Source organism: Aquarana catesbeiana, linkage group LG03, assembly GCF_042186555.1.
Source record: "Aquarana catesbeiana isolate 2022-GZ linkage group LG03, ASM4218655v1, whole genome shotgun sequence".
NCBI classification, from domain to species: Eukaryota; Metazoa; Chordata; class Amphibia; order Anura; family Ranidae; genus Aquarana; species Aquarana catesbeiana.
The window spans coordinates 743566529-743591639 of record NC_133326.1 but is presented as its reverse complement, the minus strand read 5'-3'; the positions used below and the strand labels follow the sequence as shown (position 1 = coordinate 743591639).

Below are 25111 nucleotides of genomic sequence, written 5' to 3'. Positions count from 1 at the left end.
ACAGTCAAGCATGGTGGTGGGAGTGTCATGGTCTGGGGCTGCATGAGTGCTGCCGGCACTGGGGGGCTACAGATCATTGAGGGAACCATGAATGCCAACATGTACTGTGATATACTGAAGCAGAGCATGATCCCCTCCCTTCAGAGACTGGACCGCAGGGCAGTATTCCAACATGATAACCACCCCAAACACACCTCCAAGACCACCACTGCCTTGCTAAAGAAGCTGAGGGTAAAGGTGATGGACTGGCCAAGCATGTCTCCAGACCTAAACCCTATTGATCATCTGTGGGACATCCTCAAACGGAAGGTGGAGGAGCGCAAGGTCTCTAACATCCACCAGCTCTGTGATGTCATCATGGGGGAGGGGAAGAGGACTCCAGTGACAACCTGTGAAGCTCTGGTGATCTCCATGCCCAAGAGGGTTAAGGCAGTCCTGGAAAATAATGGTGGCCACACAAAATATTGACACTTTGGGCCCAATTTGGAGATTTTCACTTAGGGGTGTACTGACTTTTGTTGCCAGTGGTTTAGACATTAATGGCTGTGTGTTGAGTTATTTTGAGGGGACAGTAAATTTACACTGTTATACAAGCTGTACACTCACTACTTTACATTGTAGACAAGTGTCATTTCTTCAGTGTTGTCACATGAAAAGATAGAAGAAAAGATTTACAAAAATGTCACTGAGGGGTGTACTTACTTTTGTCACATACTGTATCAAAATAAGAAGACCCGAATATAAGCCGAGGCACCTAATTTTACCACAAAAAACTGGGAAAACTTACTGACCCGAGTATAAGCCTATGGTGAGAAATGCGCAGCTACTGTAAGTGGAAAAGAGGGTCAACAATGCCCATTTGCAGCCTCACTGTGCCCATTTGCAGCCTCACTGTGCCCATTTGCAGCCATAGGTCCCCCAAACTTCAAACTCAGTAGTTTAGGGTTCCTAGATGCCCCCTAGCCGCAGCCAAAATTTGGGGTCTCTGGACCCAAAGGGTCCCGAAATGACATTGCTGCAGGTGGACACAGTTGACCGACTTTGGAGCCCTGTATCTCGGGGCCACTTGGTGCTGGAATCTCAAATTTGGTGTGCAAACCTAGTGGAACCAGCACTACAACATATCCAAAGCTGGGGTTCCTAGCACCAAGTGGCCCCAAGATACGGGGCCCCAAAGTCGGTTCAGAAAATGTCAGATGGACACAGTTGATCGACTTTGGGGCCCCGTAGCTCGGGGCCACTTAGTGCTAGGAACCCCAAGTTTAGTGTGCAAACCCAGTGGAACAAGCACTACAACATATCCGAAGCTGATGTTCCTAACACTAAGTGGCCCTGAGATACGTGGCCCCAAAGTCAGTTCGGAAAATGTCAAGCACTTTTCTGCAGCAGAGAATGACATTTTCCGAACCGACTTTGGGGCCCTGTATCTCGGGGCCACTTGGTGCTAGAAACCCCAGCTTTGTCCCAAACGTCTTCCATTTAAGGATTATGGAGGGCACTGTGCTCTTAGGAACTTTAAGTGCAGCAGAAATTTTTTTGTAACCTTGGCCGGATCTGTGCCTTGCCACAATTCTGTCTCTGAGCTCTTCAGGCAGTTTCCTTTGACCTCATGATTCTCATTTGCTCTGACATGCACTGTGAGCTGTAAGGTCTTATATAGACAGGTGTGTGGCTTTCCTAATCAAGCCCAATCAGTATAATCAAACACAGCTGGACTCAAATGAAGGTGTAGAACCATCTCAAGGATGATCAGAAGAAATGGACAGTACCTGAGTTATATATATGAGTGTCACAGCAAAGGGTCTGAATACTTAGGACCATGTGATATTTCAGTTTTTCTTTTTTAATAAATATATATATTGGGGAAAATAATGATTGTCTCCCCTTCAGATTGTGTAAGTTCATCCACTTACAAAGAAATGAAGGGTCTATAATTTTTATCATAGGTGTATTTTATATGATAGAGACAGAATATCAACCAAAAATCCAGAAAAAATCACACAATACAAATGTTAAAAATGTAGTGTATATATATATATATATATATATATATATATATATATATATATACAGTATATACTTATTTATTTATTTTTCCCATTTTTTTTTCTTCAAGGGGTCTGGATGCGATTATTGGAGACCATATCCAGACCTCCATACAGCTGTGCATCAACAGATCACTTCTCGTAATCAGTGCCGTAGATAAGGGGGTACCACCAGTCCTTTTGAATGGGGCCCGGGCCATCAGGGGGGCCCAGGCAGCTGGGTGAATCAGATGTGGACAGGGAGGATGATCACCCCGGTGGGAGGGAGGCAATTACTGGAACTGATCCCCAGTATGGCTCTCTCTCCAGCAGCTGAAATACGGATTCTCCTCCTCTTCCTCCTGCAAGCTTTCAGCTGCTGCAAGGAGAGCCATACCAGGGATCAGTTCCAGTAATTGCCCCCCACCACACCGATCGACCCCCTGTGCTCCATACATTTCCCCCTACTGCCCAGGTCCCCCTGAGTGCCCCCCCATACAGCTTCCCTTCTCTCCTTCCTATTGGCAGCTACAAGCACACAACAGGATTCTTTAGGATGGAGAGTGGGGGAATTGTCCGGTAATTTTGTCTCATTTACCAGCCCCTTCCTTTCCTGAATGAACACAATAAATGATCGATACTCACTATGTTCAATCACAACTGAAGCATAGTAAACTTGGGGGGGCTGTCAGGTTGGCTGTATGGGGCCCCATGGATTCTAACAGCATTCCTGATGGAAGTGGTCAGGAGGGATCTCTGGTCTCCAAAGCTTCTAATGGGCATGGTCATGTTCAAAACCAATCATTACATTGTCTATGGCTCCGCCCGGCCTCCACTATGAAGGTATGGATTATATAAACATATACTGTAGTATACGTTTGATCACCTCTGTGGAGCAGAAAGGAACTTATTTGACCAATTCGAGAACATTGGACTGGCTTTATTGATTTATTTTTACCTTCCTCTGTGGATTAAGGTTGAGGGCATCCAAATCTTTTGGAGGGGTGTGTGCCTTTTTTTCCAACCATGTGCCATTCCTTCTTCGCAGGTGATGTCTACAGACTACCAAGATTTGACTTACCTCCATAAGGCTACGGAAGAAAAAGAATGTAAGTATGTGGATCCAGAGGAAGAAGAGTTCTCTACAGAGTTGGAGGTTGGAAAAGGAAGGCAGTTGGGTTCCTATGATCTGATAGGTCTGATGAGATATAGATTGGTCTGGTCTAGCTAGTGGTAGGTTTGTGGAGATCTAAATACAAACAGATAGGAAACCAATTTCAGCATCAGTTTTGTGATTGATGGACCATGTAGAGGGTCACCGTGGTATGATAAGAAGCTCTCCTGATACCACCATGTACCAATTGGCCTGAATGCAGCACCCCCATTGTCCTGAATGCAGCACCCCCATTGTCCTGAATGCAGCACCCCCATTGTCCTGAATGCAGCACCCCCATTGTCATGAATGCAGCACCCCCATTGTCCTGAATGCAGCACCCCCAATTGTCCTGAATGCAGCACCCCCAATTGTCCTGAATGCAGCACCCCCGTTGTCCTGAATGCAGCACCTCAGTTGCCATGAGTGCAGCACCCCCATTGTCCTGAATGCAGCACCCCCATTGTCCTGAATGCAGCACCTCCATTGTCCTGAATGCAGCACCTCCATTGTCCTGAATGCAGGACCTCCATTGCCCTGAATGCAGGACCTCCATTGCCCTGAATGCAGCACCCCCATTATCATGAATGCAGCACCCCCATCATCTTGAATGCAGCATCCCCCATCATCTTGAATGCAGCATCCCCATCATCTTGAATGCAGCACCCCCATTGTCCTGAATGCAGGACCTCCATTGTCCTGAATGCAGGACCTCCATTATCATGAATGCAGCACCCCCATTATCATGAATGCAGCACCCCCATTATCATGAATGCAGCATCCCCATCATCTTGAATGCAGCACCCCCATCGTCATGAATGCAGCACCCCCATTGTCATGAATGCAGCACCACCGTGGCCATGAATGCAGACTCACCATTGCCATGAATGCAGCACCCCATTGCCATGAATGCAGACTCACCATTGCCATGAATGCAGACTCACCATTGCCATGAATGCAGCACCCCCGTTGTCATGAATGCAGCACCCCCATTGCCATGAATGCAGACTCACCATTGCCATGAATGCAGCACTCACCATTGCCATGAATGCAGCACCCCCCTTGCCATGAATGCAGACTCACCATTGCCATGAATGCAGCACCCCCGTTGCCATGAATGCAGACTCACCATTGCCATGAATGCAGCACCCCCATTGTCATGAATGCAGCACTCCCATTGGCATGAATACAGCACCCCCGTTGCCATGAATGCAGACTCACAATTGCCATCAGTGCAGCCTGATCTCTGCCCATCTGCAGCCTCAGAAGGGAAGGGAGGGGGCAGGACGAGCACCAACAGATTACATACAGGAGAATCTCCTATTTTCTCGGCGGCCTCTTTAGTAGAAAGTGCCACTTCTTATAATGGACAGAACAGTAGTCCAATGGCAACGCAGGATACGGGACTTCCTTTTACAGAGGCCACCGTGTAAATGGGAAATACTGTGTGTACGGCACTCGTCCCACCCCCTCCCTGTCCCCTCCAAGGCAGCCAGTTAGGGTTGCCACCTCATCCCTTTAAACCCAAAAACATATGAATTAAACAGAATCTAAGGCTAATTTAATGCAGATAAGACACCAGGAGAGTTTAATTACCACCTTAATCAACCACAGAAAGTGTGTAATTCATATGTGTTCGGTTTTAAGGGGATGAGGTGGCAACCCTACAGCCAGCATGTATATCTTTTGGGTCTTTTGTGGGATTCGTTGGGGGCCACAAAAGATATACATGTCAAAATTACCAGGCGGGTTGTCTGGAACAGACCCACGGGCCGCGATTGGCCCACGGGCTGGAATTTAGACATGTCTGATGTAGAGGGTCACCATGGTACAATAAGAAGGTCTTCTGATACCACCAAGTGCCAATTGTCCAAGTTCTTGTGTAGGAAATGGAATGAGGTTTTGTTGACTGAGAAGTGAGAAGAATTGGCCATGTCTCCGTACTTTGGCAATATAAGGAACAATAGGCCAATTACTTGACGCCCATCACCCTCTGTGGGACTAGCTCTTATTGCAGGAGTGCTATTGCTGTGCTCCATCTTCTAGTCTCTTGACTGGAAGATGGTTTGTCAATAAATTTTCTAACTGAATGTATCAACTGGCCTTGTGAACGGTCTAATCATATGATTGGATGGGGTCTTGTTTTGTAGCACCACTGTTCGTCTCATGATTATAGTTTAGCTCAGTTTGTGTGAATGTTCTGATGGTTTGGTTAGGAGAAGGTGGTCTCATCTTGTCAGGGCACTATGGAGAGGTCCATGAATGTCAAAAAATTTATTCAGTCCTGTTACTAATTGTCACGGAACGTCCCACACTCCGCTTGAGTGCTTCCGTCATATACCACTTCCTTCCAGTCTGTATACAGATATCAGATATTCCAACCTCTCTGAGCGCAAAACAAGGCGACACTTGCTTGTTGCTAACATGAACTGACTTTATTCAGAACCAGAATACAGTATTATATACAGGAGAAGATGAGGTTCCACCCTCCTGCTCATATTACTCTAACAATACAAACGTAACCCAACCTAACCTAATTAACATGAGCTAATTAACTAATCCTTTATACAGCCTAGGTGACTGAGACATGACCTTTTGCCCAGACTGAGTTAATTATCACAGGACATTTTCTCACAATAGCAGCAGCTCCAATAGGAGTCATCCCGTCTCCTACATTGTATAGAGGACAATGTGATCAGCTCATTCAATTAACATAAACACAGGTAGTTGGAGTTGATGACACCAGCATCTCCTCACAGGATGTGTCCCAACAGTATAATTCAGTCTTATCAGCAGGGGGCTGCTGGAGGAATCCCCCCTCCCTCTTCAGGGACACACATCCCAAATGACCACAGCAAGGAGTCCCCAACAGAATGAGACAACGTACAATATATACATATATACATGACTGAGTCCGATTAGTACAGTTCAGACTGGATTTCTAATTCACCTCACAAAGAGTATTGTTCCATTGAAAATCCAAGGCCCATAATCAAAAGGCAAGAGGCTAGCATTCAGTCCTCTCCAACAGCCTCTGTCCTGGCTAGGTCTGTCACATTTCTCCCCTTTCGGCAGGAGACTAACACAGGAGGAGACCCCAGACTGGTTCACTCCGAAGTTAGTCCATAGTTCCAGTCCTCTAATGCCTGTACCCACACAGTACCCCAAACAAATTGTTCCAAACAGAGTATTACTCACCCAGCCAACCTCTGCCTCTCTCAGAGAACATATCTGCCGTTGGGGAGAGGCCCGGACTGGCCCTTCTCCCTGGAGTCCTTTCTGCCGCTGGAGAGAAGACAGGGTGTCTGGGCTCACTCTGTCATGCTGTTGGGGATCTGGGCCGACTGCCCAGCATCCCTGGGGTATACAGGTGGAGACTGAAGTCCCATCCGCCTTCACAGGAAATCCATCCTCTGTTAGTTGAGGGCAGAGTCCAGCAGTACTCGGCCCTGTTGCCAGCCCTTCTGCTGAAAATCCCACACCATCTGTTCCGGCTAACTGTTGGGGAGGGAGGCCAACTGCCCTGCCTCCCTGGAACTCTGTAGTTGTTGCCGGTGCTGGGCAGAGGTTGGTAACACTCTGCCCTGTTGCCAGCACTTCTGCTGGGGACGCCGCATCCTCTCCCCTGTCTCTATAACTGGTGTCTGGGGATAGAGGTTCACCATCTCCTGTCCATGGAACCCAGAAGATGTTATCAGTGCTGGACAGAGGTTAGCAGAGCTCTGCCCTGTGGTCAGCACTTCAGGTTTGGGGACGGCAATCTTCAGATTTTCCACTGCCGATTCTCTGGCATGGTGCTGAACGTGTTCTAGCAGTTTCCTGTATGCCCTTTCCAGATGCTGTTCCTTCCTTAGCAAATGGTCCAGATCAGGTTTGAGCTCTGAGACCCCTGCAAGACCAAACATAGCCTCTCTATATTCTCTCAGGTCCTCAAGGTCAGGTTCCCCTTCATCACCAAACATAAAATGATCTGTAAGGCTCTCCCACAGCAATCCAGGGCCTCCAAAGTCATATCCCTCCGGAGAGCATTCGGTTGTCTCCCCTAAATATCCCTGCTCGGCGTGCCATTGCAGAGCCCGATAATGATTGTCCAGCTCTATCTCCTGCTGGACCAGCCTGTCCAACCCAGTCACCCATTGCTCCTGGGGCCGCTCTCCCAGGAATGCCATCCGCAATGCCCATTGGTCACTGGCCCGTTGCTCTTGGGTTGGAAAGCACATGCCCTGTTTTATACCAGCGAGCTGGAGGGCTCCGATCCAGAGCTCCACCCGAATCTGCTGCCTGAGCTCCAGGTATTCATCCTCAGACACAGTCCTGGTGTATGTTGAAAGGATGATCCGCAACAGCCCCGGGAACTCTGATGCCAGGTCCATATCTCTGCTGGGGTGACTGAAGTCTGCCATCCTGATCTTGGATCCAGTTGGAGGTTTGGATGTCCCAGACTGCAGGAAGCTTTCCCGCTGCTTGCCACCAATGTCACGGAACGTCCCACACTCCGCTTGAGTGCTTCCGTCATATACCACTTCCTCCCAGTCTGTATACAGATATCAGATATTCCAACCTCTCTGAGCACAAAACAAGGCGACACTTGCTTGTTGCTAACATGAACTCACTTTATTCAGAACCAGAATACAGTCTTATATACAGGAGAAGATGAGGTTCCACCCTCCTGCTCATATTACTCTAACAATACAAACGTAACCTAATTAACATGAGCTAATTAACTAATCCTTTATACAGCCTAGGTGACTGAGACATGACCTTTTGCCCAGACTGAGTTAATTATCACAGGACATTTTCTCACAATAGCAGCAGCTCCAATAGGAGTCGTCCCGTCTCCTACATTGTATAGAGGACAATGTGATCAGCTCATTCAATTAACATAAACACAGGTAGTTGGAGTTGATGACACCAGCATCTCCTCACAGGATGTGTCCCAACAGTATGAATCAGTCTTATCAGCAGGGGGCTGCTGGAGGAATCCCCCCTCCCTCTACAGGGACACAAATCCCAAATGACCACAGCAAGAAGTCCCCAACAGAATCAAACAACATACAATATATACATATATACACGACTGAGTCCGATTAGTACAGTTCAGACTGGATTTCTAATTCACTTCACAAAGAGTATTGTTCCATTGAAAATCCAGGGCCCATAATCAAAAGGCAAGAGGCTTGCATTCAGTCCTCTCCAACAGCCTCTGTCTGTCTGTCAGCTAGGTCTGTCACACTAATAATCTGTTTAATAATTGGTCTGGTCCCAACAGGAATGGAAGGCCCTGGTAACCAACCCATCGGCATAGGATATGTTTTCTATTCACTGAATATACCTTCAGATTGAACTAATCTTCGTTATTGGACCAGTTTGTTGTATCTTGGGTTGCGTTCAGTGGGCCAGGTAAAGGTTGGGGACTTCATGGTGTTTATGTGTGGATGAGAGTCGGAGCTGGTCTCCCTTGTGGAGAGCATCTCTAGTCCTCTCAGGAATCCAGTATTCTTCTCTTTAACCAGAGCAATCATACAGTGTTGGGCCCAATGGTGGCAAAGTAATTCCCTTTTCTTCATAAAGTGATCGTTCAATCAAAGTTTAGCTGTGCAGAGATTTTTTGGCATCCCTGAGTATGGTCCTGTGAACTTCTGATGCTCAGTCCTGTTGAGGTTCTGATTAATTACAGATTGGTCTGGTTCCAACACGTTCTCCTTTTTATCTTCTCACCTAGATACCAAGATGAACCTCTGGCTTCCCCAGCCCTCCTCCCGTGTCCTGTGTGCTCTGTGCTCCATCTGTGCCGTTCTCCTTTCCATCATCATCATCCTCATCATCTCCTTCAGATGTAAGTGGATACTTAGTACATTTTAGTATAGTCCATGATCATGTATCATCCCTACTGCACAGTCAAACCCAAATGGCCCTGTAGACTCTTCTATAAAAACTCTTGACGTGTCTTTGAGTGACCATTCTTCAAACCATCCAGCCTTATCCAATGTTCTACAACATCAGATTTTGGTCTCCTCCTGACATCTCACTGTTCAGTTATGTTAGGTTTGGGCTCAGAAGTTTGAACAATGATCCTTCCAAAAGTCACTTTACCGATAGCGGGAACTCCCTTACCACTTGATTCTCAGTCCTCCAGATGGACTCTTTTGGTTACATTACTACTTCCATTTCCATGACAGAGGGTTTGTGAATTCAATATTTGCCCAGGGAAAGATGCACAATGGGGTTCTCACACCAGTCCATACATCCTGTAGTGTTGCACAAGGAGCCGCAGTGTGCAGCGGGTAGAACAGGTGCTCTGCACCCCCGGGAGTGTGAAATTTCACAGTGATCAGTTAGCAAAGTGGCCACATTAGATGACAAGGGTCACTGGAAAGGTCTATATACATGCTTTTCTTTTACAGGGTAAGTTGACAGGGTCACTTTAAGACACAGTAAATAAGCTTTAAACTAAAATCTAAATCAAGACCTCTATAGTTATGGGCACTGTGGAGCAATTTATCCTCAAATATTACAACAGATAGAACTTTCACATTCATTTTCAGTTGCTCAGCTCCCCCTCCCAGCAGGGACTTAGTAGATCAGCTACCCATGCTCCCCTTACCAGCAGTGACTCAGCATCTCAGCTCCCGCTCCTAGCAGTGACTCAGTAACTCTTCCCCCTGCTCTATCCTCCAAGCAGTGACTCAGAAGCTCAGCTCCCCCTGCCCCCCCTTTCAGCAGGGACTCAGCAACTCCTCTACTTCCACTTCTCCCCCCCAGTAGCAACTCTCCTTCTCAGAGGAGTGACTCAACAGCTCAGCTCCGCCTTCTTTACCTTCCCAGCAGTGGCTCCGCAGCTCAGCTTCACCTGCTCCCCCTTCCAGCAGTTACACAACAGCTTTGTTCCCGCTCTCAGCAGTGACTCACCAGCTCTGCTCCTCCTACTCCCACTTCAGCTTTAAAGGGGTTCTAAAGGCTCAAGGTTTTTTGCTGGGTCGCTCCCTTCTTATTGGCTGAGATAGCAGCGGGAGCCAATGACACACTGCTTGAGGAGCCATATCTTCTCAGCTCTGTCTTACAAAGCTGATAATTTCTGGGTTTTTACCCCCACAGGCCCGGGTGAGAAACCTCCTGACCGCACCCTTGAGTATAAGATCGGGAACCTCAGTGACAGCATGAACTCCAGAGTGGCTCAGCTGATCCAGGACGGTGAGTGTCTCCTAGATAGACTGCTCTATAACTTCTCTGTGACCCGTCACCCTCCAAATCTAAAAAAGCTGATGTTCTACAATGTCTGACTTTAGTTTCATCCTATTATCTCTGTAGATGGGATGATGGGAGCAATGCTGACTTGGAAATAACCTCTTCTAATCTTCTGTCCTACAGGGAGCAAGATGACGATGGAAAAATTACAGCAGCTGCATGACAATGTGAAAGCTATCCAGGCAGACACTGCTATAAGTAAAGTGATGTTCTGAGTAGAGGGGGTGGGCAGCAGGGGACAGAGGGGTCATGTTGAGTGTGGGAGGGAGGACATGGTGTCTGGTGGTTCTCCAAAAGATGTGCATAGATAATGATGAATACGAGAGGGTGTATGTGGTGTTTGATGGCTCTCCTTAAAGTGGAAGGATAATGATGAGTATGAGAGGGTGGACGTGGTGTTTGGTAGCTCTCCATAAAGTGGAAGGTAAATGATGAGTACGAGAGGGTGGACGTGGTGTTTGGTGGCTCTCCATAAAGTTGATGGATAATGATGAGTACGAGAGGGTGTATGTGGTGTTTGGTGGCTCTCCATAAAGTGGAAGGATAATGATGAGTACGAGAGGGTGTATGTGGTGTTTGGTGGCTCTCCATAAAGTGGAAGGATAATGATGAGTACGAGAGGGTGTATGTGGTGTTTGGTGGCTCTCCATAAAGTAGATGGATAATGATGAGTAGGAGAGGGTGTATGTGGTGTTTGGTGGCTCTCCATAAAGTGGATAGATAATGATGAGTACGAAAGGGTGTATGTGGTGTTTGGTGGCTCTCCATAAAGTGGAAGGATAATGATGAGTACGTAAGGGTGTATGTGGTGTTTGGTGGCTCTCCATAAAGTGGATAGATAATGATGAGTACGAGAGGGTGGACGTGGTGTTTGGTGGCTCTCCATAGAGTGGATGGACAATGATGAGTGTTCCCGAACAGTGTGGAGGTTCCAGAGTGACTAGGTGAGGCTAGTCAAGATGGTGGATATCAGTGGTTGTTGTGTGATAGGAAGGGTACAAGGATAATATTAAAATGAACCTTTTACAAACTTGAGAAATTCAACCTGAGCAGAGGCAGAGGCCACCTTCAGTCAAAACCATTATCAGATCCACAGATATATGCAGCTATACATGTATGCAAAGCTCACTTTTTTTTGTAAAAGTCTTTCTTGGCCTCCTCCATTCCAAATCTTGAACCTCCATATTGCTCATTGAGTCCAGACATCACAAGAAAGGACCAAGGAAAAAGACAAGACTAGGCATGAATTCTGTAGGAAAGGTGGAGGTTTGCTTGTCACTTTGGTTTCTAATGTCTCTGGATCTCCTGATTATTTTAACATGTTGGGATAATATTGACTCGTGTGGATATTGTTGCCTAGGTGGGAAGAAGTGGTGCTTCCAAGGTACAGAGAATAGGTAGAATGAGTGGTACAAGGAGGTGACATGTAATGTTGGTAGGGGGTGAAGATGAGAGACTAAAGTCAGGAGAAAATGGAATTGTAATGCTCAGAGTTGGTGAATGTGATGGTGGGGTGCTACTCGTGTTCAATGTGGTCAAAGTTAACCTTTTCTCTATTCTGACATTAAATGTTCTGCCTTAGAGCAATCACCACAAGGAACCGATTGCTACCTCTCCAGTCCAGATATCCTCTTTATCTCCTCTGAGATTACCTTCACCTAGCATTGGGAGCCCTAATGTAGGCCATAACCCTCGAGTCCATATATCCTTCTCTTGGACCCCTGTGAGATTACCTTCACCTAGAATTGGGAGCCTCAACATAGGCCATAATCCTCCATTGCAGAGATCCTTTTCTTTGCTGCCTCAAAAATTACCATAATTTTGCACTGGAGGCTTCAATGTAGGCCATAGTCCTCCATTCAAGAAATCATTCTCTTTTCCCCCTTTGACTTGGCTTTGGAGGCCTCACCGTAGGCCATAATGCTTCTCACCCACTGATCCCCTATCCAATGAGAGTGCCTTGCTGTTATATAATGTGATCCTGATTTTTTTCCATGATGTTGGATGTTTAGTGACGATAAAGAGGTATGTTGCTGGTGTAACTTTTGAACATCTTTGATGGTGATTTTTGATGAATGTGGTGGATAAATGGCTAAGAATAGAATAAATGGGGTGGTGTCACCTGTTTATGAATATACATGACATTGGTTCAGAATGGTGATGCTTTATGAAGGTTATTTGGAATGTTGGTGAATGTGGTGAAAGACAAAAAAGTAGACTGAGAATTTCAGGACGATGCTGAGTGTTAATAAGTATGATGCCCTTGGAGTGTGAGATGGGTGATTGTTGATGGATGTGGTTTTGGTCGATTGGTTGAGAACAGAATGCTAGTAAAGGTGGTCTTGACTGAGTGTTGGGGTTTATTACTGAGTTGATGTGGAGTGTAGGTGTCATGTGACATGCAATGTTGTTGCCATGTGATGTGAGGTGTTGGTGTCATGTGATGTGAGGTGTTATTGTCATGTAAAAAAAGCAAAAAAAGCGCCCTGAGGCGATTCAGTTCGCATAGGTAGCGCTATACAAGTCATTCATTCATTCATTCATTCATTCATTCATTCATGTGATGTGATGTGATGTGGAGTGTTGGTGTCATGTAATGTGGAGTGTTGGTGTCATGTGATGTGGAGTCATGGTGTCATGTGATGTGGAGTCTTGGTGTCATGTGACATAAAGTCTTGGTGTCATGTGATGTGGAGTGTTGGGGTCATGTGATGTGGGACGTTGGGGTCATGTTACGTGGAGTGTTAGGGTCATGTGATGTGGGACATTGGGGTCATGTGATGTGGAGTGTAGGTGTCATGTGATGTGGGACTTTGGTGTCATGTGATGTGGAGTGTAGGTGTCATGTGTTGTGGGACGTTGGGGTCATGTGATGTGGAGTGTAGGTGTCATGTGACGTGGAGTGTAGGTGTCATGTGACGTGCAGTGTAGGTGTCATGTGATGTGGGACATTGGGGTCATGTGATGTGGGACATTGGGGTCATGTGATGTGGAGTGTAGGTGTCATGTGATGTGGGACATTGGTGTCATGTGATGTGGAGTGTAGGTGTCATGTGTTGTGGGACGTTGGGTTCATGTGATGTGGAGTGTAGGTGTCATGTGACGTGGAGTGTAGGTGTCATGTGATGTAGGGTGTTGGTGTCAAGTGATGTGGGGTGTGGCTATCATGTGATATTAAGTTTTGGTGTCATGTGATCTGGCATTTTGATTTTATGTGATGTGGAGTGTTGGTGTCATGTGATCTGGCATTTTGATTTTATGTGATGTGGAGTGTTGGTGTCATGTGATGTGGGACATTTGGGTCATGTGATGTGGGACATTTGGGTCATGTGATGTGGGACGTTGGGGTCATGTGATGTAGGGTGTTGGTGTCATGTGATGTAGGGTGTTGGTGTCATGTGATGTAGGGTGTTGCTCTCATGTAATATTAAGTTTTGGTGTCATGTGATCTGACATTTTAGTTTTATGTGATGTGGAGTGTTGGGGTCATGTGATGTGGGACATTTGGGTCATGTGATGTGGAGTGTAGGTGTCATGTGATGTGGGACATTGGGGTCATGTGATGTGGAGTGTAGGTGTCATGTGATATGGGACATTGGTGTCATGTGATGTGGAGTGTAGGTGTCATGTGATGTGGGACATAGGTGTCATGTGACATGGAGTGTAGGTGTCATGTGACGTGGAGTGTAGGTGTCATGTGACGTGGAGTGTAGGTGTCATGTGACGTGGAGTGTAGGTGTCATGTGACGTGGAGTGTAGGTGTCATGTGACGTGGAGTGTAGGTGTCATGTGACATGGAGTGTAGGTGTCAAGTGATGTGAAGTGTTGGTGTCATGTGATGTGGAGTGTTGGGGTCATGTGATGTGGGACGTTGGGGTCATGTGACGTGGAGTGTAGGTGTCATGTGTTGTGGGACATTGGTGTCATGTGACATGGAGTGTAGGTGTCATGTGACGTGGAGTGTAGGTGTCATGTGACGTGGAGTGTAGGTGTCATGTGACGTGGAGTGTAGGTGTCATGTGACATGGAGTGTAGGTGTCAAGTGATGTGAAGTGTTGGTGTCATGTGATGTGGAGTGTTGGGGTCATGTGATGTGGGACGTTGGGGTCATGTGACGTGGAGTGTAGGTGTCATGTGTTGTGGGACATTGGTGTCATGTGATGTGGAGTGTAGGTGTCATGTGACGTGGAGTGTAGGTGTCATGTGACGTGGAGTGTAGGTGTCATGTGACGTGGAGTGTAGGTGTCATGTGATGTGGGACATTGGGGTCATGTGATGTGGAGTGTAGGTGTCATGTGACGTGGAGTGTAGGTGTCATGTGACGTGGAGTGTAGGTGTCATGTGATGTGGGACATTGGGGTCATGTGACATGGAGTGTAGGTGTCATGTGACGTGGAGTGTAGGTGTCATGTGACGTGGAGTGTAGGTGTCATGTGATGTGGGACATTGGTGTCATGTGATGTGGAGTGTAGGTGTCATGTGACGTGGAGTGTAGGTGTCATGTGACGTGGAGTGTAGGTGTCATGTGACGTGGAGTGTAGGTGTCAAGTGATGTGAAGTGTTGGTGTCAAGTGATGTGGAGTGTTGGGGTCATGTGATGTGGGACGTTGGGGTCATGTGACGTGGAGTGTAGGTGTCATGTGTTGTGGGACATTGGTGTCATGTGACGTGGAGTGTAGGTGTCATGTGACGTGGAGTGTAGGTGTCATGTGACGTGGAGTGTAGGTGTCATGTGACGTGGAGTGTAGGTGTCATGTGACGTGGAGTGTAGGTGTCATGTGATGTGGGACATTGGGGTCATGTGATGTGGAGTGTAGGTGTCATGTGACGTGGAGTGTAGGTGTCATGTGACGTGGAGTGTAGGTGTCATGTGATGTGGGACATTGGGGTCATGTGATGTGGAGTGTAGGTGTCATGTGACGTGGAGTGTAGGTGTCATGTGACGTGGAGTGTAGGTGTCATGTGATGTGGGACATTGGTGTCATGTGACGTGGAGTGTAGGTGTCATGTGACGTGGAGTGTAGGTGTCATGTGATGTGGGACATTGGGGTCATGTGACGTGGAGTGTAGGTGTCATGTGACGTGGAGTGTAGGTGTCATGTGACGTGGAGTGTAGGTGTCATGTGATGTGGGACATTGGTGTCATGTGATGTGGAGTGTTGGGGTCATGTGATGTGGGACGTTGGGGTCATGTGACGTGGAGTGTAGGTGTCATGTGACGTGGAGTGTAGGTGTCATGTGACGTGGAGTGTAGGTGTCATGTGACGTGGAGTGTAGGTGTCATGTGACATGGAGTGTAGGTGTCAAGTGATGTGAAGTGTTGGTGTCAAGTGACGTGGAGTGTTGGGGTCATGTGATGTGGGACGTTGGGGTCATGTGACGTGGAGTGTAGGTGTCATGTGACATGGAGTGTAGGTGTCAAGTGATGTGAAGTGTTGGTGTCAAGTGACGTGGAGTGTTGGTGTCATGTGATGTGGGACATTTGGGTCATGTGATGTGGAGTGTAGGTGTCATGTGATGTGGGACATTGGGGTCATGTGACATGGAGTGTAGGTGTCATGTGATGTGGAGTGTAGGTGTCATGTGACGTGGAGTGTAGGTGTCATGTGACGTGGAGTGTAGGTGTCATGTGACGTGGAGTGTAGGTGTCAAGTGATGTGAAGTGTTGGTGTCAAGTGATGTGGAGTGTTGGGGTCATGTGATGTGGGACGTTGGGGTCATGTGACGTGGAGTGTAGGTGTCATGTGTTGTGGGACATTGGTGTCATGTGACGTGGAGTGTAGGTGTCATGTGACGTGGAGTGTAGGTGTCATGTGACGTGGAGTGTAGGTGTCATGTGACGTGGAGTGTAGGTGTCATGTGACGTGGAGTGTAGGTGTCATGTGATGTGGGACATTGGGGTCATGTGATGTGGAGTGTAGGTGTCATGTGACGTGGAGTGTAGGTGTCATGTGACGTGGAGTGTAGGTGTCATGTGATGTGGGACATTGGTGTCATGTGACGTGGAGTGTAGGTGTCATGTGACGTGGAGTGTAGGTGTCATGTGATGTGGGACATTGGGGTCATGTGACGTGGAGTGTAGGTGTCATGTGACGTGGAGTGTAGGTGTCATGTGACGTGGAGTGTAGGTGTCATGTGATGTGGGACATTGGTGTCATGTGATGTGGAGTGTTGGGGTCATGTGATGTGGGACGTTGGGGTCATGTGACGTGGAGTGTAGGTGTCATGTGACGTGGAGTGTAGGTGTCATGTGACGTGGAGTGTAGGTGTCATGTGACGTGGAGTGTAGGTGTCATGTGACATGGAGTGTAGGTGTCAAGTGATGTGAAGTGTTGGTGTCAAGTGACGTGGAGTGTTGGGGTCATGTGATGTGGGACGTTGGGGTCATGTGACGTGGAGTGTAGGTGTCATGTGTTGTGGGACATTGGTGTCATGTGATGTGGAGTGTAGGTGTCATGTGACGTGGAGTGTAGGTGTCATGTGACGTGGAGTGTAGGTGTCATGTGTTGTGGGACATTGGTGTCATGTGATGTGGAGTGTAGGTGTCATGTGACGTGGAGTGTAGGTGTCATGTGACGTGGAGTGTAGGTGTCATGTGACGTGGAGTGTAGGTGTCATGTGATGTGGGACATTGGGGTCATGTGATATGGGACGTTGGGGTCATGTGATGTGGAGTGTTGGTGTCATGTGATGTAGGGTGTTGGTGTCATGTGATGTAGGGTGTTGCTATCATGTGATATTAAGTTTTGGTGTCATGTGATCTGGCATTTTGATTTTATGTGATGTGGAGTGTTGGTGCCATGTGATGTGGGACATTGGGGTCATGTGATGTGGAACATGTAGGTCACGTGATGTGGAGTGTTGGTGTCATGTGATGTGGGACATTTGGGTCATGTGATGTGGAGTGTAGGTGTCATGTGATGTGGGACATTGGTGTCATGTGATGTGGAGTGTAGGTGTCATGTGATGTGGAGTGTAGGTGTCATGTGATGTGGGACATTGGGGTCATGTGATGTGGGATATTGGGGTCATGTGATATGGGACGTTGGGGTCATGTGATGTGGAGTGTTGGTGTCATATGATGTAGGGTGTTGGTGTCATGTGATGTGGGTTGTTGCTATCATGTGATATTAAGTTTTGGTGTCATGTGATCTGGCATTTTGGTTCTATGTGATGTGGAGTGTTGGTGTCATGTGATGTGGGACATTTGGGTCATGTGATGTGGAGTGTATGTGTCATGTGATGTGGGAGGTTGGTGTCATGTGATGTGGAGTGTTGGTGTCATGTGATGTGGGACGTTGGTGTCATGTGATGTGGAGTGTTGGGGTCATGTGATGTGGGACATTGGGGTCATGTGATGTGGAGTGTTGGTGTTATGTGATGTGGGAGGTTGGGGTCATGTGATGTGGGACATTGGGGTCATGAGGTGTGGAGTGTAGGTGTCATGTGATGTGGGACATTGGGGTCATGTGATGTGGGACATTGGTGTCATGTGATGTGGGACATTGGGATCATGTGTTGTGGAGTGTTGGTGTCATGTGATGTGGGAAGTTGGTGTCATGTGATGTGGGACGTTGGGGTCATGTGATGTGGGAGGTTGAGGTCATGTGATGTTGGACGTTGAGGTCATGTGATGTGAGATGTTGGGGTCATGTGATGTGGGAGATTAGGGTCATGTGATGTGGGACGTTGGGGTCATGTGATGTGGGACGTTGGGGTCATGTGATGTGGGAGGTTGAGGTCATGTGATGTGAGACATTGGGGTCATGTGATGTTGGATGTTGGGGTCATGTGATGTTGGACGTTGAGATCATGTGATGTTGGACATTGGGGTCATGTGATGTGGGACGTTGGGGTCATGTGATGTGGGACGTTGGTGTCAGATGATGTGAGACGTTGGGGTCATGTGATGTTGGACATTGGGGTCATGTGATGTTGGATGTTGAGGTCATGTGATGTTGGACATTGGGGTCATGTGATGTGGGAGATTAGGGTCATGTGATGTGGGACGTTGGGGTTATGTGATGTGGGAGATTAGGGTCATGTGATGTGGGACGTTGGGGTCATGTGATGTGGGACGTTGGGGTCATGTGATGTGGGACGTTGGGGTCATGTGATGTGAGACATTGGGGTCATGTGATGTTGTACATTGGGGTCATGTGATGTTGGACCTTGAGATCATGTGATGTTGGACCTTGAGATCATGTGATGTTGGACCTTGAGATCATGTGATGTGGGACATTGGGGTCATGTGATGTGGGACGTTGGTGTCAGATGATGTGGGACGTTGGGGTCATGTGATGTGGGACGTTGGGGTCATGTAATGTGGGACGTTGGTGTCAGATGATGTGAGACGTTGAGGTCATGTGATGTTGGACATTGGGTTCATGTGATGTGGGAGATTAGGGTCATGTGATGTGGGACGTTGGGGTCATGTGATGTGGGACGTTGGGGTCATGTGATGTGGGACGTTGGGGTCATGTGATGTGGGACGTTGGGGTCATGTGATGTTGGACGTTGAGGTCATGTGATGTGAGATGTTGGGGTCATGTGATGTGAGATGTTGGGGTCATGTGATGTGGGACGTTGGGGTCATGTGATGTGGGAGATTAGGGTCATGTGATGTGGGACGTTGGGGTCATGTGATGTGGGAGGTTGGGGTCATGTGATGTGGGACATTGGGGTCATGAGGTGTGGAGTGTAGGTGTCATGTGATGTGGGACATTGGGGTCATGTGATGTGGGACATTGGGGTCATGTGATGTGGGACATTGGGATCATGTGTTGTGGAGTGTTGGTGTCATGTGATGTGGGAGGTTGGGGTCATGTGATGTGGGAAGTTGGTGTCATGTGATGTGGGAGGTTGGGGTCATGTGATGTGGGAAGTTGGTGTCATGTGATGTGGGACGTTGGGGTCATGTGATGTTGGACGTTGAGGTCATGTGATGTGAGATGTTGGGGTCATGTGATGTGAGATGTTGGGGTCATGTGATGTGGGACGTTGGGGTCATGTGATGTGGGACGTTGGGGTCATGTGATGTGGGACGTTGGGGTCATGTGATGTGGGACGTTGGGGTCATGTGATGTGGGACGTTGGGGTCATGTGATGTGAGACGTTGGGGTCATGTGATGTGAGACGTTGGGGTCATGTGATGTTGGACGTTGAGATCATGTGATGTTGGACATTGGGTTCATGTGATGTGGGAGATTAGGGTCATGTGATGTGGGACGTTGGGGTCATGTGATGTGGGAGATTGGGGTCATGTGATGTGGGAGATTGGGATCATGTGTTGTGGAGTGTAGGTGTCATGTGATGTGGGAGGTTGGGGTCATGTGATGTGGGAAGTTGGTGTCATGTGATGTGGGAGGTTGAGGTCATGTGATGTTGGACGTTGGGGTCATCTAATGTGGGACGTTGGGGTCATGTGATGTGGGACATTGGTGTCATGTGATGTGGGACATTGGTGTCATGTGATGTGGGTCGTTGAGGTCATGTGATGTGGGAGATTAGGGTCATGTGATGTGGGACGTTGGGGTCATGTGATGTGGGACGTTGGGGTCATGTGATGTGGGAGATTAGGGTCATGTGATGTGGGACGTTGGGGTCATGTGAAGTGGGACGTTGGTGTCACATAATGTGGGACGTTGATGTCATGTGATGTGGGACGTTGGTGTCAGATGATGTGGGACGTTGGGGTCATGTGATGTGGGAGATTGGGGTCATGTGATGTGGGAGATTGGGATCATGTGTTGTGGAGTGTAGGTGTCATGTGATGTGGGAGGTTGGGGTCATGTGATGTGGGAAGTTGGTGTCATGTGATGTGGGAGGTTGAGGTCATGTGATGTTGGACGTTGGGGTCATCTAATGTGGGACGTTGGGGTCATGTGATGTGGGACATTGGTGTCATGTGAAGTGGGACGTTGGTGTCACATAATGTGGGACGTTGGTGTCATGTGATGTGGGACGTTGGTGTCAGATGATGTGGGACGTTGGGGTCATGTGATGTGGGACATTGGGGTCATGTGATGCAGAGTGTTGGTGGCACGTGCTGTGAAATGTTGGTAAATGAGGTGTAATAAGTGGTACACGGGCAGAATCTCGGTGATGTTAGGTGTCAGGGATGGGTAGGTTGGAATTGATTGTGGGAGAAGATTTCTAGCCATCCTCTCTTTCCTATTTCAGGCACCCTGCAGAGTACTGTGAATAGGGCTCTCAATACCCTCCGGAGACTTTCAGATCAGGTGAAGAAGCTGCAGGTGAATGGTGAGTTTACTAAATGAACAGATTTCTGAGTCATTGGGGGAGAAAAAGATCCAAACTAAGTAGACCATACATGGTGTGAGCACAGAGAAGTCCCCAGGAGGAACCCAGTCATTAATTTACATCAGTCAATGGAGAATAATAAACATTTTGGATAGTCTATGGAATGGTTAGAACAAGTCGTCTCCAGAGGGAGGAGAGATCCTAGCTTAGACAGGTGTCACCAGAACAGATACAAAAAGTCCACATGTGGTGCTAAATGAGAAGTAAATCCAAGAAGGGAGAGTTGATGAACCCGTCAGCTTCAATGCGTATAAGAAAGTACACCTCACCACATGGAAATCCAATCTGCTTACCAGACAGCTGAAAAAAGCAGGCATGTAATAGACCAAGACCAAGACCACAGCTCCGTTCTTCAGCTTTAAGTGGAATCCCAACCAGGATTGCGGCTAATCGTCAGACATTTTCATTCAGAAAAAACTTCTTTGAGCTCTCATATAGGATGTAATAACATTCACCCAGGTGGCCAGTGATACCCAATGAAAAGATAATGCAGTCAATAGTGAAGCTCGTAAAGTAGTATAAAAATTGTATTCGTAGTAACTTACATTTTAGTACAGGAACAAGTACATCATGATGTTCAAATGGCCGCGGCTCTCAGTGTGCTAGTGTCAGCCTGACATGTTTCATCCAACAGTATTTTGTCAGAGGTGTGGCTATTAGACACTAGCACACCCTTTTATCCAAATAACCAATGACGATCATCCCGGAAGAACGAACCCCCGGGATGACACATCAGCCGGAAGTGAAGTCAGTGGAGCGCAACACGCACCGTGCTTGTGCTCCACCACCTAATACGCCCTTTCATCTAAATGGCTAGTGATGCTCATCACTGAAGGACAAACCTCTGTGGTGGTGCGTCAGTCGGAAGTGAAGTCAGTGGAGCGCAACACGCACCGTGCTTGTGCTCCACTGCCGCACACGCCGTTTCATCTAAATGGCTAGTGATGCTCATCACGAAAGGACAAACCTCCGTGGTAGTGCGTCAGCTGGAAGTGAGGTCAGTGGAGCCCAACACGCACCGTGCTTGTGCTCCACCACCTAACACGCCCTTTCATCTACATGGCTAGTGACGCTCATCACTGAAGGACAAACCTCTGTGGTGGTGCGTCAGTCGAAAGTGAGGACAGTGGAGCCCAACACGCACTGCCCTTGTGCTCCACCACCTAACACACCCTTTCATCTAAATGGCTAGTGACGCTCATCACGGAAGGACAAACCTCTGTGGTGGTGCGTCAGTCGGAAGTGAGGTCAGTGGAGCCCAACACGCACCGTGCTTGTGCTCCACCGCCGAACACGCCCTTTCATCTAAATGGCTAGTGATGCTCATCACTGAAGGACAAAGTGAGGTCAGTGGAGCGCAACACGCACCACACTCCACTGTTGAGCAGTCTCATATAGATGACAACACTCCAGAGAAGCACAGACCGGGGCGTGACAAGTTGGATGGCGCTAAGTGAGCGTCATATATATTAGTAATCTTTTAAAAAACCATGAATATAATACAGGCATTGAATGAACATAAAACAAACTTAATTGTGTCCTTAAAGGTAGATAGTATATTATTATAGGAGGCTCCCTAGGGAACAATCAGTAAAAACAATATTTAAAATGATGTTTAAACGAATACTAGTAAGAGGGCCTTCAAGTGGCAGACCAGAGAAACTGCTAATGCAGATAAACCCAGATAGATCTGATAGGGAACGGAGAAATAATAATATTGACTGGATCAGCAATTATTAATAAAACTGTTAACATTCCAGTCAACATTTAACCCAAAGGGGGTACAACATTTGAGGTCATAGATCCAGCGAGTTTCCAACCACGAGATCTCTCTCTTTGTCACACTCCCTCGCCAATGAGGTGTAAATCAATCTATGGCTATGAAAGTGGTTCCTACTGGATTTATATTATGACATTCCAAGTAGGGAGGGGAAACAGTGTGTTTGGGGAACCCTTTCCTGATATTGGCCAGATGTTCCTTAATCCTAACGTTCATGGTTCGCATAGTGTGGCCTACATATTGTAGACCGCATGGACATATCAATAAATAAACCACGTTTTTAGACGTACAGGTTAGAAAAGTATTGATATCGTAGACCTTAGCAGTGATGTGAGACTTAAATTGATTTGATTTGTTGATTTGTTTTTGTTAACATAACAAACGGCACATTTTCGACAAGGAAAAACGCCTTTAGAGTTTTGAGCTGTGGTCTTGGTTTATTACATGCCTGCTTTTGACAGAGGATCCAACCCTTTCATATTTCGACAGAAGAGAACCAGTTTGAGATCTTCATGATGTAAAATTTCCTGTCATAGACTGGGGCATCCGTTTTATGTTTCTTGATTCTCTGATTTTTCAACTCTCCACCTGACTGCCTCTTTCCGGCCACTCCCTCCGTTGGGCTAACTTTGTCCTTTCCCACCTGTAGGGTCTGTTGACTTCACCTGTCCATCGGGATGGAGCACTTTCCAGTCCAGCTGTTACTTCTTCCCTTTAGCTGGGAAGGCATGGAGCGAATCAAAGAAGTTCTGCGAGGACAAAGATGCCCATCTGCTGGTCATCAACACCGAAGCGGAGCAGGTTGGTGGCTGGTGAGGGATGTTTGGTGGGTCTTGGAGATTCTCAGCTCAGTGGCACAATTTACACTCTTGCACTTATTTTCATCTCCTTTATAAACTGAAAAAAACAAATACCAGGGTTGATAAACAACACCAGTCCTAGCGCTCAAAGGATGATAGGAATAAAGTGGAACTGAATCCGCTATATACAAAATAAGCTGCTGTTATAAGTAGAAAAGTAAATAAAGCCAAAAAATACTCTCCTAAAAAGATAGTGTGACGGGGGGCCCGTGGAACTCAGAATACATCTTATGTCTAAGGCACCCTGTGCCATCCTGGCACAGGGTGAGTGAGAAAATATATCTTGGACTACTTAAAATGGGACAGTAATATTTGTCCACAATATCTCCCAGGATGTATGTTAATTGAATGAGCTGATCACATTGTCCTCTATACAATGTAGGAGACGGGACGACTCCTATTGGAGCTCATGTTAATTAGGTTTTGTTTGTATTGTTAATTGTAATTAGCTCCAGATATTGTGTTGATATAACTGTGTGAAACTCGGTGACCACAAGTCTGGGCGAAAGGTCATGTCTCAATCACCTAGGCTGTATAAAGGATTAGATAATTACTCATGTTAATTAGGTTACGTTTGTATTGTTAGAGTAATCTTCTCCTGTGTATATAAGACTGTATTCTGGTTCTGAATAAAGTGAGTTCATGGTAGCAACAAGCAAGTGTCACCTTGTTTTGTGCTCAGAGAGGTTGGGATATCTGTATACAGACTGGGAGGAAGTGGTATATGACGGAAGCACTCAAGCGGAGTGTGGGATGTTCCGTGATATTGGTGGCAAGCAGCGGGAAAGCTTCCTGAAGTCTGGGACATCCAAACTTCCATCTGGATCCAAGGTCCAGATAGCAGGAGAGGAGAGGTACAGATACCAGCCGCCATGGATGAGGAATTCAGAAGGAGGTTGCGAGAGATGCAGATACAGCACAGAGGACCAGTATCAGAGCAGGTCCTGCTGGGATGATGTGATTCTATTTGCTGCAAACTCTGTAAGGAAGCGCTAGCCCGTGAGCAGCGACACCAGGGAAAAGTTCTCCCCTCCATCGAGGAAAGGTACTGGTCGCAGTACGGACTGCGGGTGCGGTTTTTGGGAGAAAAACCACACAAGAAGCAGACAGCTGAATTAAGCAGGCTGGTCTGGGCAGAGATAAAGCTGGATGAGAGCTACAGAGCCCTCCGGTGGCATGTATCCCAAGCATGTCCCTGGATAGCGGATGACAGCCCAATGGAAGGCTTAAGCTACGGCGGCTTGGGACTGTTGTATGTGAAGCTGACAGGGGACTCTAACTTTGGGAGTGATTTGGAGCGGTGGGTGGACGAAATCATGGATTTCAGAGAAGGGCTACTGAACATTTCGGAAGTGCACTGGGCACAGGAAGATTTGGAGTTTCTGGCCGTTCAGGAATGGGAGCTAGAGATCGCCTACAGACGGCTGCTAGACATTGCTCAGTGCCAGGGCTGGGCTCCCTTTGCCTGGGACTATCAGGAAATACCAGCTGACAACCCTGAAATCCTGGCTGAAGAGTCGGCAATGTGGCAGAGCAATAGTGTGCTTTGCCAACCTGCCCCCACAGCTATGGAGGCGGAGGTCTTATGGCGGATGCAGCAAGTGCTGACTGACCTTGATGATCCTGTTTCTGCATGGGATGATCTTGGATGGAGGAATGTGCCTGTCCAGCAGCATGCCAGAGAATCTGCAGTGGAAAATCTGGAGATTGCCATCCCCAAAACTGA

General features: G+C 47.4%; 1 protein-coding gene across 1 annotated transcript in view; it reads left to right on the top strand.

The window, feature by feature from the left end:
- The window catches only part of LOC141133882 (asialoglycoprotein receptor 1-like), a 44513-nt gene that overhangs the window by 7080 nt on the left and 12322 nt on the right, over positions 1-25111 (top strand). Inside the window, exons 2-7 of the mRNA XM_073623481.1 lie at positions 3073-3133; positions 8900-9013; positions 10273-10368; positions 10546-10620; positions 20605-20685; positions 23175-23326. Of these exons, the coding sequence (XP_073479582.1) occupies positions 3076-3133; positions 8900-9013; positions 10273-10368; positions 10546-10620; positions 20605-20685; positions 23175-23326 (576 nt within the window). The 5' untranslated portion in view covers positions 3073-3075. The remainder of the gene's footprint in view (positions 1-3072; positions 3134-8899; positions 9014-10272; positions 10369-10545; positions 10621-20604; positions 20686-23174; positions 23327-25111) is intronic.